Source organism: Triturus cristatus, chromosome 1_2 (assembly GCF_964204655.1).
Source record: "Triturus cristatus chromosome 1_2, aTriCri1.1, whole genome shotgun sequence".
Taxonomy (NCBI): Eukaryota; Metazoa; Chordata; class Amphibia; order Caudata; family Salamandridae; genus Triturus; species Triturus cristatus.
The window spans coordinates 575,761,033-575,778,702 of record NC_140580.1 but is presented as its reverse complement, the minus strand read 5'-3'; the positions used below and the strand labels follow the sequence as shown (position 1 = coordinate 575,778,702).

Sequence of the window (17,670 nt, the reverse complement as noted above, 5' to 3'; positions counted from 1 at the left end):
TTATTCATTTTGGACTCAAGCAAGGTGCGGGTCTGGTCCAATGAGGATCCTATCTTTTCTACTGCAGCCAGCACCGAGTCTAGCTTGGTAGCTAGAGCAGCATGCGGCGTTTCAGCTGCTGTTCCTCCTTGCGTCATTGACTGATCCGCACTATTGTTGCGCACATTGAGGTGCTGGTTGGTGGTTCGTAGGCGACCCATCGCCTGCTGTTGCGCTGTTGGCATCTGGTATGCGGCTGTATGGGCAGACCCAGATGCCCGTCTTTCCCGCGTACGTACTCTTCTAGTGTGGCGCGATATCTTCTGCGGTGAACCTCAGTGTTTTCTAGTGGTCGGGTGCGTCCCCCGCAGGTCCCTGGTGAATTCAGCGCGCTCAACTCTTCGCTATCTCACAACGCAGGCTCTGCCCAAGTTGAACTGATGACCGTTCCCAGCAGTTTGACGTGTGGAGGGGGGACAGGTCTGCAGTGTCGGCCAGAGGAGCCCGGTATCTGATGCCTGGCGCAGTCACCTTCACCCCAGCTGCGTCAGCCCAGGAGGAGGGAAGAGGGGAGGTACGGGCGAGGTGCGCGTCTCAATACTGATACGGCTGCCATGTGGCACAACTCCGGGTCGCGACTTCTGCTGTATGGCAGCGAGGTGACCAGTTGACACGGGTGGCCGGAGGTACAGTACCGATCTGTGCTTGGGATTGCAACAGGGCAAAAAAGGGGGGGGACTATCTCAGGTAGTGTTACCTCGTGTCGACAGGCAGCGGAAGGACCAACTGTCCAAATGTGCACGTAGTCCCGCTCGCACCAGTAGTCCGTGGGCGTCCCCTGAGCGCCTCTTCCGCAGCGTGGTAGCGAGTAATGCAACTTTCTGCCGATCTGTATAGATATTGAGGCCTGGCGTGTTCATCAATCACCCTCCAGCGAGGACCCGCTGTCCACGTATGGACTCAGTCCCCCCCCCCCCCTTGATGTAGCGCAGGCAGTGAAGAGCAGTCACCATCAGCAATTTGAGTTGGGAGAAGGGTGGGAGGGGGTGCAGCCCCAGCACCTCACCGGCAGTTAGGGGGAAAACGAGGCGGTAAAGCAGAGCGGAGCAAAGTGACCCCCTGAAAGCGGAGCAGCGCTGAGGAAAATCAGCAGGCAGAACTTCGAAAAGGTCTCCACAGGGCGCAGTGACTGTCCAATCCCTCCCGCGGGCAGCAGGCAAGGTCTCCAGCTCGACCGTTCACTCAGTTACGGCCTAGGCCCGATCCGGCCCCCGGGCCCGAGACACAGCAAGGCCGCCCTGCTCCCCCTCAGCATCAGACGGCAAAGACGGAGTCCCCCTGCCCTCACGCACATAGGGTCTATCTAGGGGGGAAGCTCTCTGGGGCAGCAATCACCGTGAACTCCCCCTCACCTGCGTCCGTCGCTCCTCTCAGCACTGGGGGTCCTGAGCGCACATCACGAGTGCGGCCGCCAGTCCACCGTCCCCGGGAACTGCGTCTCCGTCCAGAAAAGGTCGTGCAGTCAGTGGCAGGCTGAAAGGGGGAAAAGCCTGTGATCCAGCGGTGTGTCCGTCAGTCTTCCCGTAGTTGTGGCGGCAACCACAGCAGTATGTAGGGCTGCCAGCAGCTGGTAAGTTGCGCCGGCAGGTCTCTATGCGACTCCGGCTGAGGGGCGCAGCGTTGGCGGGCTCAAAAGGGTGGGGGGCAACTAGTCCGGGGCACAGTACCTCATAAAGGACGTGGATGCGCGACACGCATCAATAGGCCTCAATGTGCCACCTCCAGAAGGCCTCTCCCGTCAGGCCGCACTACCCGTTCACCTCGTCTCAGTCAGGGCCGGAGGCCTACGCACAGTTGCAGCAGCTACACCACCGCTGAAGGAGCCAGGCGCAGCTCCGCAGCAGAGAGGCCCGGCAGCGCGGGGTTGCAGATCAGAGGCCCCGCCTGGGCCGCAGAGATACACCACCTGAGGGACGTCTCACCGGCGAGGTCCGTAGCTCCGGCCAGCAGCAGCCCGCCCGCACGAAACAGGGTGTATGGGCGACGCGCCGCAATATAAGTCCAGCTCCGAGGCTTGAGTGTGCCTGGGCAGCGGGGAAGAATCAGATTTGGCAGGATAATTAGGGGTTCTCCAGCGGAGCTCTAGCGACTAGCGTCCGCCATGTTAGGTTGGCTGGCCACGCCCCCCATATTTGCTCCATGTATTTTAGTGCATTCAAATGTATTATATCTCTTCTTTATACCTCCATCTCCTTTCAAATGGTCTAGAGGTGCACATGCAAAACTCAGGATTAGACAATTCAGCCAGAAAACCAATCAATAATTGTTACCCTCACACGGACTGACAGTAATACTGATCATAATATACCAAAAAGAGCTATCTGTCAGAGAATCTAGTGGCAAACAAAATTAGCCTTGTCACAGGGGTTAAACACCTAGTGCATGCATTTCATGCCATTGGTTTCCAACCCTGTATTGCTCAAAATCCTAAAATAAATCACCAGTGCTGCCTCGACAGAACCACTGGCACAGAATTGAATGCACCATGCTGTAGCAGAGCCAATTAAAAGCATGAGCGTGGCTTACCTTAGGCACAAGTATGTCACATGTATAAAGTTCCTAATAGATGACAATAAAAAAGTTGTGCTGGGAGAGGGGCTCAATTGAAATCTTACAGAGATGTATTGTTTGATTGAATAGAGTCTTATTAAGTGTTCACAAATCTCGTCAATGTGAAATTTGTTTCTAACTCCCTTTCAGTTATATCTTTATCTCATACTCCCTCTCTTCACTCTCCCCTCTTTCTTTCTACCTGCTTTCTTTGTGTTTCTCCTCTCCCACCTGTTTTTCTCCTTTCGTTTTCTCTCCCTTTCTGGAAGCGCATTGAAGGAAATTGAATGCAGCTTAATTGTTTGTCTTTATAAAGTTGTGTCCACACTGAACTCGAGTGTTTTTTCACACTACCTCTTGCCTTCTAAACTCGACTGGAACACTAAACAACTGAGTGCTGCTGCAAAAACAAAATGCGAACTTTACACAATTTGTGGATATTTTTGTCCCGTGTTTTCGTGGGATAGGCAACAGGCCCTACATCACACACATACAATGTGATCAACTACGCAGGGTTAACGGACCCTGTACTGTGAATCACCGTGCAGCTGTCCAAATCCCTGAGTAGCTTGATAAAACAAGTGACCTGCTGATTAATTATTCATCAGTGGCTCAGCTTAGAGCATCACTGATGCACGCCCTCATGCCACTTATCCTGCCATCATGTTCCGGAGTACCGGTACACTCCTTGGCGACAGCGGCGGCCCGCCCATTAGGTCACAGAAGCATCCGCCCCCCCCCCCCCTCTACTGCGACTGCAGCAAAAGAGAAAAATAAAATAGTAATAAAACGAATTACCATTTTGTTTTTCACTGCTCCCAACCCTGCAGAGTTTGGGGACGGGGCTGCTGCTGACTGGCATCAGGGGAGTGGTGCTCACTCCAATTTAAACTGGTGTATCTATTTGGCCAGCTGTCTTGCGGCGGCCAGCCTGGCATGCGCAGTCTAACCTCTTCACCTAGCTGTCTTAGACAGCTGGGAGGAGAGCAGGCACAGGTCCCCTGTGCCTGCTGGATCGACGAGGCAGCTCGCTCCATCCAATCCTGGCGCTGCTGTCATGTTGCTCATCTGCAGCATGAAAGCAGCATCGGGATTTGGAGAGGGCTGAGGCTCGGGGAGGATTCAGTTTATTCCCCTTGAGTACCGGAGCTTTTCCTTCTCCAAGCAGTAGCGGTCGGTGACCCTCAAAAGTGGAGAGTGGTCGAGCCAGTGCCAAACCCATGGCAGGCACAATTATAAATCACAATGCCTTTAGGGTCACATTCCAAAGCTCTCAATCATGGCTCGTTAACAGATTTTTTAACGGGTTGTCCAAAGCTCTCAATCATGGCTCGCTAACAGATTTTTTAACGGGCCATGACTGAGAATACTGGAATGAACGCGGAATGCAATGCGAGTTTCATACAGTGCTTGTCAGTTTGCGATGAAGGTAAAAATAAAATGAAAAACAAACTTACCTTTTCCGTCTTGATTGCAGTCAGCGCGAATTGTGCTGGTACTTAGTACCGGTGAGTATTGTCCCATTTGAAGCACTGCTCAGCCCCTTTAGTAGGTGACTACCACAAGTTATCTATGGTGCACTAGTTTCAGCCACATGCACTTGTAGGAGCTAAGCCTCTGAAGCCCGTCAGTTCCTAGACACAGCAGTTCCAACAGATAGTAGACTGCCACCAGCCAAATGGATGCCGCTAACACCAAAGATGGGTGCTTTGTTGCTATTGACAGGCTTGTTTTTCTATATGTATGTAACCTGCTTTTTCCATTGCAAACAAAAATAAACTGAACATAGAGTCTGGTTTTAGAGCTAATTCATATGTTTTATTTTCTTTGCAGTTTATTAAGAAGAGTCAGTGTGAATGGAATGGACCATGAGTTGACATGAATCGACTTCAACACCGGGGCACTGCATTGGCCTGAGTGCTTGCAATGTACCATTATGGTTTTGTACCCCCCGAGTATTATTCAATGATGTTTCAGCCTCCATTCTGCTATTCACCTCATAGGCCTGGTAGATTTGGTAGCCCACAAAGGTCTATGATGTTACCTCCTATCCAAATGCATAACTATAGCAGCAGGCCTTATACCTTTGTTGTCAGAGATGATGCACATCTGCAAGATCCTGAGCAGGCCCACGTGGAGTACCATCATTTCTACGGCATGAACCCCAGCTTACCATCTGCCCAATATTGGTACACTCCCCCTCCGAATCCACTACCTATGTACAATCCATATATGAATTACAACAACCCTACATATGCAGGGCCCCAGAAACTACATCCAGGTGCGTGGCCGGAAGGCTTCACCCTGAAGGGGGAACTTCATTGGGGGAGGCTGGCGCGGATCTTTGGACAAAGGAGAGATTTCCCAGACTTTGTGAAGGATGATCTCCGTAGAGTGTATGGCACCTACCCCAGGACACACGTGATGATTACTTACCAGAATGGGGAGTATCTAGTGAAAGGGGACCCGATGGTGGGCGAGCAGGAGTACATCGTTGAAAAGAAAGTCATTCGCAGGGTGCCAACACCCAGTGACACAGATGCAGACAACAATAGGGAAGTCCGGGACAAGAAGAATAAAAAGAAGTCAAAGCGCTAGCAAGACCATGCCAACGCCATACCTACCATGGGACATGATATTCTTTGATTGCCAGCAAAAGACTCATTGCACAATTCTTTATTTGCCCTTTTGTTGTTACTTTTGTGAGTAAAATATGAGATTGGGAGAGCAATGAATGATACAGGGCTATATATATACTGAAGACATCATCTGATGGCATTGTTTCATGGGTATGAAGAGGATGCTTTCCTTATTTGTACAACAGATGATTGAGGAAAAGAATTGCATGTTGTCTTTCTATAATCCCATGAGTGACTGCATCACAGTCACCCTGCAGACTATCTCTACACACTCCAGGGGTTTTCAGAATGTTGGCGCTTCAGGGTTTGTAACATCAGAGCCACCGGGAAAGATAGAAAGGGGGAAGAGCCTCTGTCAGGAGTTTTAAGACTCTGTCAGCACCAGTGCCAGCAAGAGATCCCAAGGGTCTTGAATAGGGCGGCAGCTGCAGAAATCCCAATAACAATACAAGATGGTGGGCATCTGTCTACATCCAGTGCAAAGTAATTGTTTGCCAACTTCTAAGACAAGCAACAAAAGAAATCTTAGACTCCTGTTAGTTTTAGTTGCTCTTTTTGTGGATTGATTGTATGTTATCTCTGTTGTGAGAATCCCTTGGTGGGAGACTAGCGATTGCACAAACCTACGTGGACTGGGTTGTAACCTGTGAAAATTGTGATATAACTTCCTTTTAGCGAGTAATTAACACCCTTTACAATGGTATTTGCTGCAACATTGAAAGTATAGTCAAGGGTTGAAAAGCATTGGATCACTTGACAAGAGCAAAGCAGTTGCATTTCCATACACTAATTCTATTCATTCCATTCATTGAACCAGTATCCCTTGTAAAGGGAGTGCTGTTCATTGACTATGTTCCATGATCCTTGTCTTACTGAACACCAACAATCAGAGTGTTTAAAACTTCTGCTGACACAGGGATGGAAAAGTCCTGCCAACACGTATATCACAAGATTGTGCCTGGTCATGAAAAGCTGTAAAGATCGAAACGTCAGTTCGAGAAGCAAAAGACTGCCCAGCGCTATCATCAGTGAGTTACGCTTTCACGGTCTGACAGTAAAACCATATGCAGGCATCTATGTGCTAACACATGGCTGCAGCTTACTCCAGCTGAGCAGGGTCAGGACGGAAGATCTATGTATGGATCTGTGCTTAGCATAACCATCAAGCCCTATCACAACCCCAGTCTCCAGGGGAAGCCGGAATTCACTTTAAAAGTTTCTTTATGATGCTTAAATATGGGTAAAATATGCTTATCTGGCAACCACAATTTCTGTTACTCAGCCAACTATAAGAATGTATTCTTCGTAGCCCCTTTGTTTGACCCCAGTACCATTAGAGCATTCCATCTATTTAGGAAGAGGAGACCAGGTGGCTGTGTGGCAGGCTTTCCAACACATATTTCCAGTGCCTATTTTGTAAAAGAAAGAATAAGTGCCAGTGTCCTTGTCAGGAGGCCACTTCAGCTTGCACCGCCCATTACCACTGTCAGCGCTGCCAATGACATTACCAGCATAACTACTATCACACTCCAGCAAGTGTGACATTTCAGACTATTGCAGCTCCCCAAAGCTATAAAAATGACTTCGACCCAGGTATTAGTGTAACGCCCTGAACGTCTCAGGATCGTTTAACAGACACGACAATGAGGACGCAACCACTTGTGAAGGGTTAGTTCTTTTAATGAAGGCAAATAAAATACAAAGAACAAACAAAAGTTATAGTCACTGGAATCCTCCAGGCTAAGTACGTTACCAGCCCACAGCACGGATGGTCCTAACCGTCCTCTGCATATACGCCGATCCCGGCGTATGCCAACAGAGGGCAGAAATGAAATGGCCGACAATGCCAATCGGTAGGCTGTGAGGGGCACGAAGAGTGTTGGGGAGAATCGAGGAGTCAGGGAAACACCCAGCCGGGGTCTCTACCTGAAGGGAGCAGCCGCTCAACCTCTTCCTCAGACTGCACCGGGACGCGGAGTCACCTCCTGGTGATGCGTCACCGATACCCCAATCACAAGCAAGAAGACTGAACCGAGAGCAGCCGCTCGATCGATCCTGTGGACTTCCGAGTCTGTAACGCGGCAAACACCTCCTGGTGTGCGTTACAGCTGGCAGTCCCTGTGTCTCTGGTCGGGCTGGGAGTTACGACTCCAACCAGCAAAAGCGCCACTGCGCTTGGACTCAGCCGAGTCAAAAAGCGAAGCTCAATGGTTGACCGGTAGAGCTTCCGGGTCCTTCACAGGTGATGATGGGGCAAGACACGGCCCAGGGAGTAACGACTCGACCTACCTCCGTTCTTGCCTTACTGGAGCACCACTCCGGAACACTGCTCTTCACGAAGCAGGTACGTCGGTGTAAACACAATATCCGACAGCCTTGTACCTCCCGGTTCCTCCCTTTATAGGGCGTGTTTCCCTTGAGTTATGTAACAGCTCTCCTGTTTACATAAGGGCGTGTTTCCCTTGAGTTATGTAACAGCTCTCCTGTTTACATAAGGGCGTGTTTCCCTTGAGTTATGTAACAGCTCTCCTGTTTACATAAGGGCGTGTTTCCCTTGAGTTATGTAACAGCTCTCCTGTTTACATAAGGGCGTGTTTCCCTTGTATGACAGGAATTCTTGACATTAGTCATTTTTAATGTATATTGCATTAATAAACAACTGTGGTCGGGCTCATCTCTAAATTAGACAAACAGCGCCACCATGTGGCATACTGTCATAAATGCTGGTGTTGACAATTAGGTGCCGGTGCCGAGCACTGGCTAAAATTAAGCACTGTCAGTATTTCTCGGCAGTAGCGAATCAATTTTAACTTATTTAAGCTAAGTTTAAAACCTCTCTGTTTTTTAACGTTCCTCTAATCTGACAACACAACCATGCCTCTTCTGACTGGTAAGAGAATTGCACACTATATAAATGACTTTCCTAATGACATAACTAAAAAAAGTTGGGAAGTTAGATCGGGGGCTTCAGAGCATTCCTAAAGTTAAGTAGAGCTTCATCCTTATGTGTTTGTCTTTATAGATGGCTAGGATTATCCGAAAGACTGATTGTTCAAGATGTGATCGTGTTAATAGTAGATCATATACCAACCATCATAAATTCTCTTGCAGTTGGGAATCGAAGAAGCCTGGTATTGTTGATTCTAAAGTTAGTGACAGGGTCTTTGCTAATGGCCATTTCTTGATGGATTTTTGGTGTGTTTTGAAAATCAATGACTTTGTTTATCTTGCTTAATTGTTACCCTGCTTATATCCAAGGCTTTTTTTAATTGATTGAACAAATATATTCCATGCTGTTGACTTCAGAATTCTGTAGCCTGTGTCTGATCAATGTAATTGGACAATAAATATAAGCAGTTTTTAATACAATCCCCAAAATTTAGGGAGTAATAGTGAAAGCACTAAAGTCAGTTTCCTGACTAGCGAGATGATGATTTTAGCACACCTTGTTTCGCTTGATCTGGGGCTCATGATTCCTCAAACACAGCCAATAAGGTGTCCTGGCAATTACACCACCAAGGCTGCTGCCCCACACTACAAGCTACCTCAAAGAGGAGCAAGGGGGTATGGACCTGTACATGGGTAACTAGAAACCCTCCTGATGAAATCAAAGCTATAGCACACCCTGCTGGGCGGTTTTGGTAATCCGAACCTCTCACAATGCACGACCCTGACAACAGGCAGGCGCCTCCAGCTTAACAAGCAATAGACTGTTCCAAGACAGCCGTCAAGAGACATCTTGCCCTGCTGTGGAACAGGCTACCTGATCGCTTCCCGTTGTCAGTGCAGCTAGTTGTAGTCTTAGGGCCGCATGTACGTAGGTTTTTCCGGTCACAAACAAATCAATTCTTCAAATCGGTATGTTTGCGGTCGGTAAAATGCATTTTCCTATATACCAGACCCATTTTGCGACTCGGTAACCTATTAGTGAATTGCAAAATGGGTTAGCGATATGGTATTAGTAAGGGGCATGTTAAGGGCGTCCTTTCCTATTAGCGACTCGCAGTGCTATGCAGGAATGTTTTGCGACCGAAATTTAGTCGCAAAACATTTATTTTAATTCCTTCTTCAAGTAAGTGGTAACCCATTCGCAAATGGGAAGGGGTTCCCAGAGGACACCTTCCTCTTTGTGAATGCATGCAAAAAAAATATTTCAGAACAGGCAGTGGTCCCAAGAACCACTGCCTACTCCTAAAAAATGAAATTGAAACGTTTCATTTATCTTTTTGAAATGCATCATGTTTTTCTTCAAGGGAAACAAGCTGCATTAAATAAAAAAAGTTGCTTTATTTAAAAGCAAACACAGACATGGTAGTCTGCTGTCCCCAGCAGGCCACCATCCCTTTATTTTCAGCAAATCTCAATGGGTCACAAAATGCGACCTACCTCATGCATATTAATGAGGTAGCTCAATTGTGACCCCAATAGGAATCAATAAATGTGTCAAAGACACATTAGTACATAGGTGTTTGCGATTTCCCAATAGCAAAATGCAAAAGTCCGCTATTGGGAAATCACAAACTAAAACCTACGTACACGTGGCCCACTAAAATGTAAGGTACAATTTCTAAATATAATTATTCTATGTGATCTTTCAGTGTAAAGTGCTGGAAGATTCCTGGTGTAATATAATGTATTATGGTTGCTTACTGTTGGATTGCAGCACCCTATGACGGGTAACTGGGGCATGGTCAAACACTACATGTTTAAAGGGTTTTTTTCATCTGGCGAAGGCGAGTAACTCCCCCACCCTCCTGATGTCAATTACAAATAGAACTATTGAGCTGGATAAAAAACACCTGTCACTAAAGTGCCTTCAGCATTTCATTTTGCGGCGTGTTTTGTTTATATAGAGAATATTATTATGAGTATTGGTCCTTTTAAAACATCTAACCCCGTTACTACAAACAGACCCATCTCAAGCCTCTTTTGTAGGAGGATTTCACCACAGTCTTGGCCCCAGAACTTCAATCTAATCAGGCGTGACAGGGTTTTTTCACACCGGAAGATTCCTCCGCCAGCGAAGGCTGATTGGATATTTACATTTCTTCATGAATATCTTGTCCCGCTGTTTTCTGTCAGAGTTCATTGATTGATTGTGCGTGGCTTTCCACATGTTAACAAAGTGTTGTGTTTGCACAGACGAAGTAACTAAAACTGCATCGTCATTTGACGTCACTGAGGACTTTTTAAGAGCAAGGCGGGCTGGGCCTAACTACAAGATTTGCTCAGGGGCCAACCTGATCTGTCCTTCCACAAGTCAAGCGAAACCTTTCACTAGAGCTTATCTGTTCTTAATTACCAGTATAAGAGATCAGTGAGTGAATCCACCTGCTGAAAGAAGGGCTTAGCTGTAACCTGAGGTTTGCGGGATTGATTCATTCCCAGCAGGGGAAACTGGACCATCATCATTCTAAAATGTATAATTGAGTATCTTTGAGTTTAGTAAGACTAAGCCTTGTATCTGCGTCTTATTGCTACATTCAAAGCCGTCCCTCTACAAATGTCCATTGTTATTACAAGCAAGGCATTCAGGAGGGATCTATTGCTGAAGACATTTTCCATTAGTGCCCAGTGGACCCTCTCAGATCAGTGGAGCCACCAGCTCATTTGTGAAGGCGGGGAGGAGAGTGCCCACGCCCATCAAAAAGGTGCCAGAAGGTGGGCCCACCATCGTTAGCGTCATTACACCAGTGGGTGGGAGCAGAGGTGGTAGCCTCAGCCACATTGTCTCTCTCCTCAAACAGGAACTCTCTTTGCCCCTTCCCAAGGTAGGGTGGAAGATGAAGAGATACTTCCCTGTTTTTAGGCAGTGTCCACCATCAAGCACTGTGTCTGACCTCTTCCACTTTCCTGGAAAACCTGAAGATCAAACGGTCCTAACTTGGTGATCAATCATTCATTTTTTGGCTCCTAACCTCTGGAGCTCTGTTCTATAGAACCTTCAACTCTTATCTAACCATGTGTTGTTTCTAAAAAAGAATTTAGACTTGCCTATTTCCCAAATAATTAGCTGCATATCTGTTCTAGCTTCTAGTACCTATATACCCTATTGGTGGCCAACAGTGTGCTATACAAATGGTTGTCATGTATTTATTAATTCACTTAATGGGATAATGCTCCTGGCCTACGGATATCCCCTTATTTATGTTGGGTGTACTACTCAAAAATGTGCTAAAACTGAACTGTACCTACAAATTCGGTGTTGCTGAAGGATTCTAGAAAACCTTTCCTTTAGTACCAAACTGCACAGACTTTGCAGTAAATGGCGGAATTCGATTAAAATGCTGCAACTGCTCCGTGTTGCTCCAGGCTGTATGCAATATACCCCCGATGATGTCTAAAAAGAGACAGTATTCTATTGCATTTGTTGGAAAGCACCTACAAGTGATAGTAGACAACACTCACTTTTCGAATGTTTGCATGTTCAAAGACTTTTTAAAAATATGTAACTATTTACATTGGCTAAAATTAAAGGAATGAAAGCATTGTGTCAGATTGTGCTCACAATCCTACTTACACAAGTAATCTTCTGAAAAAAAGATGTGCACTTATTAATAGCATACAGCATCGAACTGACAGCAGTCATTAAAATTCTGTTCCGCACAGCAGGACCACGTTAGGACGACCTATTTTCCAGTGCTATTCTGTATTGATCTGTAAAGCGCAGCACACTCCGGTTAAGTCAACCTATTTCCAGTGTTATTCTGTTTTGATCTCTACCCCACAGCACACTCAGGATAAGTCGACCTATTTTCCAGTGTTATTCTGTACTGATCTGTAAAGCGCAGCACACTCAGGATAAGTAGACCTATTTTCCAGTGTTATTCTGTACTGATCTGTAAAGCGCAGCACACTCAGGATAAGTCGACCTATTTTCCAGCGTTATTCTAGATTGATCTGTATTGTGCAACACACTCAGGATAAGTCACCGTATTTTCTAGTGTTATTCTGTTCTGATCTCTACTCCACAGGACACTCAGGATAAGTCGACCTATTTTCCAGTGTTATTCTGTATTCATCTGTACTGCACAGCACACTCAGGATAAGTAGATCTATTTTCCAGAGTTATTCTGTATTGATCTGTAACAGGCAGCACACTCAGGATAAGTCGATCTATTTTCCAGAGTTATTCTGTATTGATCTGTAACAGGCAGCACACTCAGGATAAGTCGATCTATTTTCCAGTGTTATTCTATATTGATCTGTATCGCGCAGCACCCTCAGGATAAGTTTGACCTATTCTCCAGTGTTATTCTGTATTGATCTGTACCGCGTAGCACACTTAGGATAAGTCGACATATTCTCCAGTGTTATTATGTATTGATCTGTACCGCGCAGCACACTCAGGATAAGTCGACCTATTTTCCAGCGTTATTCTAGATTGATCTGTATTGTGCAACACACTCAGGATAAGTCACCGTATTTTCTAGTGTTATTCTGTTCTGATCTCTACTCCACAGGACACTCAGGATAAGTCGACCTATTTTCCAGTGTTATTCTGTATTCATCTGTACTGCACAGCACACTCAGGATAAGTAGATCTATTTTCCAGAGTTATTCCGTATTGATCTGTAACAGGCAGCACACTCAGGATAAGTCGATCTATTTTCCAGAGTTATTCTGTATTGATCTGTAACAGGCAGCACACTCAGGATAAGTCGATCTATTTTCCAGTGTTATTCTATATTGATCTGTATCGCGCAGCACCCTCAGGATAAGTTTGACCTATTCTCCAGTGTTATTCTGTATTGATCTGTACCGCGTAGCACACTTAGGATAAGTCGACATATTCTCCAGTGTTATTATGTATTGATCTGTACCGCGCAGCACACTCAGGATAAGTCGATCTATTTTCCAGTGTTAATCTGTATTGATCTGAACCGCGCAGCACCCTCAGGATAAGTCGACCTATTTTCCAGTGTTATTCTGTATTGATCTGTACCGCACAGCACCCTCAGGATAAGTCGACCTATTCTCCAGTGTTATTCTGTATTGATCTGTACCGCGCAGCACACTCAGGATAAGTCGACCTATTCTCCAGTGTTATTATGTATTCATCTGTACTGCACAGCACACTCAGGATAAGTAGATCTATTTTCCAGGGTTATTCTGTATTGATCTGTAACAGGCAGCACACTCAGGATAAGTCGATCTATTTTCCAGTGTTATTCTGTATTGATCTGTACTGGGCAGCACACTCAGGATAAGTCGATCTATTTTCCAGTGTTATTCAGTATTGATCTGTACCATACAACACGCTCAGGATAAGTCGACCTATTTTCCAGCGTTATATTCTGTCCGCCATTTCTCTCGAGACACATAATTGTGCCCAGATGGTTTCAGTTTGTAATGTTTTAACCTGCTAGTGAAGAGTTGTGAGCACTGTGTTCGGCAAAAATGTACAGGAATTTCAATCTGCCTTTGATCTATATGTATATGAAAGAAAAGATTACTTTGTATCCCTTTGAATGCAAATCAGAATTCGATAACCAATTCTATTTTACTGTAAAGAAGTATTTAATCTTTGGAAAAATATTTATTGATGTCAAAATATATATTTTCACTGACTGAAAATAATAAACTAAGAAACGAATTGAGGGCTTTTACATATTGATTTTCTGGGCAACCATTGAGTGGGAAGGGAGAAGATGTGATTATACCTCTAAATTGTCGACTATGAAACCATGAGGAGTGAGTTCTAATGCAGATGTCACCTCTTGCTCAGATTTAGTAATTCCGAGGTAACGAACAGTCAGACGAATGGTGACAAGAGCAGATGAAACTCGTGGACAGAGGCATGTGCTTGGTAACCACTGGATAACGTAAAGGAACTTACTGAGTAACTAACATGTGGAGAAGGTCCAATTGGATAACTCAGAGAAAAGAGCCAGCTGAATTATCTTACAGTAGAGGGACTGCTGAAGGTTGGTGGCGTAAGCTTCATTTTGTGACTGCCAGTGTGATAGCCTTGCTATAACAAGTACGGGCAAAGCCAATAGGTCTTTCCTTTTGGCTGTTAATGCAGACCTATTGCTTTTGACAATGCTTTTTGTCCATGTTGTTTAGCATCAGCAAAAAGGGGAGAAAACTGGATGAGGCGCGAGCACATGTTAGAATATGTGTTATTAAGCTCAGGCAGTAAGCGTGCTCATGTTTCACGTGGATACCATTTTTTTTATAGACCGTTTCAAGACTGGGACGCCAACTATGAAGCCGTAAATAAAAATCTGAATTTAAACACAAAAGTGTGTTTAGAGAATGGAGCAGCCCTGCAGCAAATTGCAGGCTGCTGTCTGGCACTCACAAAAATGATTATGTTTAATAAAAAAAAACATGACAGGAAGGTCACAGGATCAAAGATGAAGCAGCTGTGGTAAGAAGCCAATGTGGGGGGACGCAGAAGAGAGTGGGGGCGAGGGAGCTTTGGAGGAGGGTGAGGAGAAAAAATAATAAAAAGCAAAGGAAAGTGAGGGACGGGTGTGGGAAGCAGTGAGCTGTGAATGGGAAGGAGCAAACAACATGGAACATGCATGTCGGCAGCTAATCAAGGGGGAAGCAGCACATGAGGGAGAGAGCAATAAAATGTATCCACTTCTATGGAGTGCTGAAATAAAAATAAAAAAAAGTGTTTTCAGAATATTAGCGGTGACTGCATACAAGTCATTCAATCACAAGCTGTGGTCCAAGAGAGGGACATGCACGGTAGAAGCAATGAGAGAAAACTAATCAATGAGAAGCAATGGGTTGGACCAGCGTCCACTGCAAGTATAGGTATTATTTGCAAAAGCTCATTGAAAACACACAGCTAAAATCAGTCTCTAGGCGAGACCTAAAAAAAAGGCCTTGCGAGGCAGGCTGAAAGTCGTGCAGCAGATTTCGCCAGCCGTCCACGGGCACATGTGTAGGGAAGGGATCAGTGCACCTTGCACACTGTGTGACCCACAGATGCAACAGATGCATGCTGGCTGCAATGCTGATGCTGAGACCAGGACATGTACTGGAAGCAGGGAGGATCTGAGAGGAACCATTGAGCCTTTTGGGGCCTTGGACAAGATGGGGAAACAGCCATGCTGCAGGCAGTGTATGCTTCAGTCCCCGCCGTTCAGCGTCCTAAATCCAGCTTACTACACGTGAAGTATGTGCTGAAGGCAGGAAGGTTGTGAGTGGCTGATTAACACTGTTAATATTGTTCCTGTGTTAATGTCAGTAGAGTGTTCACAATTCTAAGGCGGTGTGGGTGTTGCTCCTTACAAGCCCCTGCTCTCCCCGGGGTGTTTTGGAGTCCATACAGTGGCAGCCTAGTCACCCCAGAAAGACAATGCTACAGTGCATATGCTTTTGTAAATAAACTACTTTTTATTTCCCTGTTTTCATAGAACTCTCCCTGTGCTGGGTGTATACAGGAAAGCCACTCGAACCCAGTCATTTAAACCCGGCAAGCTTGACAGCTGCATGTGGCGAAATGTGCGCTCAACAATCCGTGAGCCACATCTCCCTCCGTGGACCACTACTGTATTTCAGAACTGTATGTCGGAAATGCGAGCTTGGGAAGCCCCGTGCATGGCCCTGAGGGGTATGAACACGGCAGCCAACAACTGCAGTAGCTGAAGGAGCAGTGAAGGGATTCCAGGCTAATCAGATGAACCCAAGATAGGTCCAGCCCTTGAGGTTACCTCTGCTGTCTCAATGGGCATGACGACACATCCTGGGCAAACTGCTCAGTTGGTGTTTAATATATCTTGCTCCTGGAGAAAGAAGACGTCTGTTAATTGAGATTTCATTTTTAGGTATCAACCAGTGTTTTAAATGAGCCAGTACTGTCCGATACGGAGTACCGGCACTTTTTCATTTTGAGTGGGAGAATACCGGCACTTCTCAAAAGAAATGCTATACTTTTAATTGGAGAGTACCGGCTCTTCTCAGAAACAAGCAGGTGCTCTGCTACAGAGTACCTGTACTTTTATTTATCTTCTTCCTTTGTCCTAAGCCCGGGGGGGGGGGGGGATGTGTGACTCCAATAGGGCCCTGCGTCCCCCTTTTATCCCCCCCTGGCCCCTATGCTCACCCCCTGATTGGGGGGGGCTTGTTCACGCCCATGGGGGCCAATCCTGGCCCCCGTTGGCCTAGTCCATATGCTAATGTAGGAGGAGGGCGGACGGGGGAGGGCCTCCGCCACCGGATGGCGTTTTGCCCGGGCCTCTAATGGGTCCGGCTTTGCCTACCCGGCCCGGGTCCTAACCCCCTCCAGGCGGCGAGTCTCCCTTCCCCGCTTCCCCCCTCATTCCATCCAACTGCGCTCTGCTACCTTAAACCACCACTGACAACTTTATTGGGTGTCTGAAAAGGTCGCAGTTTATTCGCATAATAACAATTTATACATTTGTATCACATTGTTCATGGTTCTGTACATGTTGCATTATTAGTATTCTTGACCCAGCTTTATCAATCACCTGGGAGGGAACCCTTTTTGGGTTTTCTGATTTCGGGTCTAGGCTTCAGCTTGCTACCGATTTGGCGGGTCTCCGTTTGGACCTGTCTGGGCCGCAAGCGCCGTCCCGCTCGCCCTGTACCCTTTCGTGGGCCCTCCCTTCACCCAGAGGTCCCTGCCGGATGGCATCCCAAGGACCTTTCTTGAGCATCTACTCTATTTTCTTGCGACTGGGTCCTTTGCTTTTGTCTCCTTCTGAACCCCTGCCGTGAGGCATCCCAAGGGTCATGGGATAGCATTATCTCTAATCTTTGCTAGCGGCGTGCCGCCCTCTGGCTCCCTCAGTGCCCCGGCCGTGCGGCATCCCAAGGACACTGTGAGAGCCTCCCATCTATCTTTTAGTGAGTTCTTCCCTTTCGTTTGCTAATTTAGTTAGGTTAGCTCCGCCACGCTCCCTATGGTTTCTCGATCAGAGGGAGCTCCCCCCCAAACGACCCCTGCCTTGCCCTACCGTTATAGGAAACCCCTCTGCTCCAGTACCCCTACAATTATTGCAAATTAAGCAGTGGACGCAGGAGGCTGGTCTCCTTTGTCCATGGGTGAAGGCATGTTTTACTGCCAACCTCTCCCTGTCTGTTTATCTTCCATTGAGACCATGCAGCTAACTCAACCCCTTCCCTGCTCATGACGGAACCACTCCGCCACGAGCCACGGGCGCCGCGCGCCCACGATGGAGTGGCCCCGCCACGCCCGTTGTCGCCCGCTCCGCCCACGCGGCGCCAATCCCCCGCCTGTGCGGGCGACTAGCGCCGCGGGCGGAGTCATGACGGAACCACTCCGCCATGAGCACAGCCCAACCGTGACCCATGACGGAGCGGCTCCGCCACGACCACGGCGCCGCCGCTGTGCCCCCAAGCCCCCCCCCCAGCGCCGCGGCGGAATTCCCGCCGCGGCGAAGGGGCTAAGCTGCAGCAGACGCCAGGATGAATAAAAGATTTGCTTGGAAAGTGC

The 17,670-nt window shown here is 47.0% G+C and overlaps 1 protein-coding gene across 1 annotated transcript in view; it reads left to right on the top strand.

Moving 5' to 3' along the window:
* C1_2H10orf95 (chromosome 1_2 C10orf95 homolog) overlaps nucleotides 1–5,318 on the top strand; it is a 60,690-nt gene extending 55,372 nt beyond the window's left edge. The window contains exon 2 of the mRNA XM_085606524.1: nucleotides 4,423–5,318. Within this exon, the coding sequence (XP_085462650.1) occupies nucleotides 4,516–5,187 (672 nt within the window). The 5' untranslated portion in view covers nucleotides 4,423–4,515 and the 3' untranslated portion in view covers nucleotides 5,188–5,318. The remainder of the gene's footprint in view (nucleotides 1–4,422) is intronic.
* The last annotated feature ends 12,352 nt before the right edge of the window (nucleotides 5,319–17,670 follow it).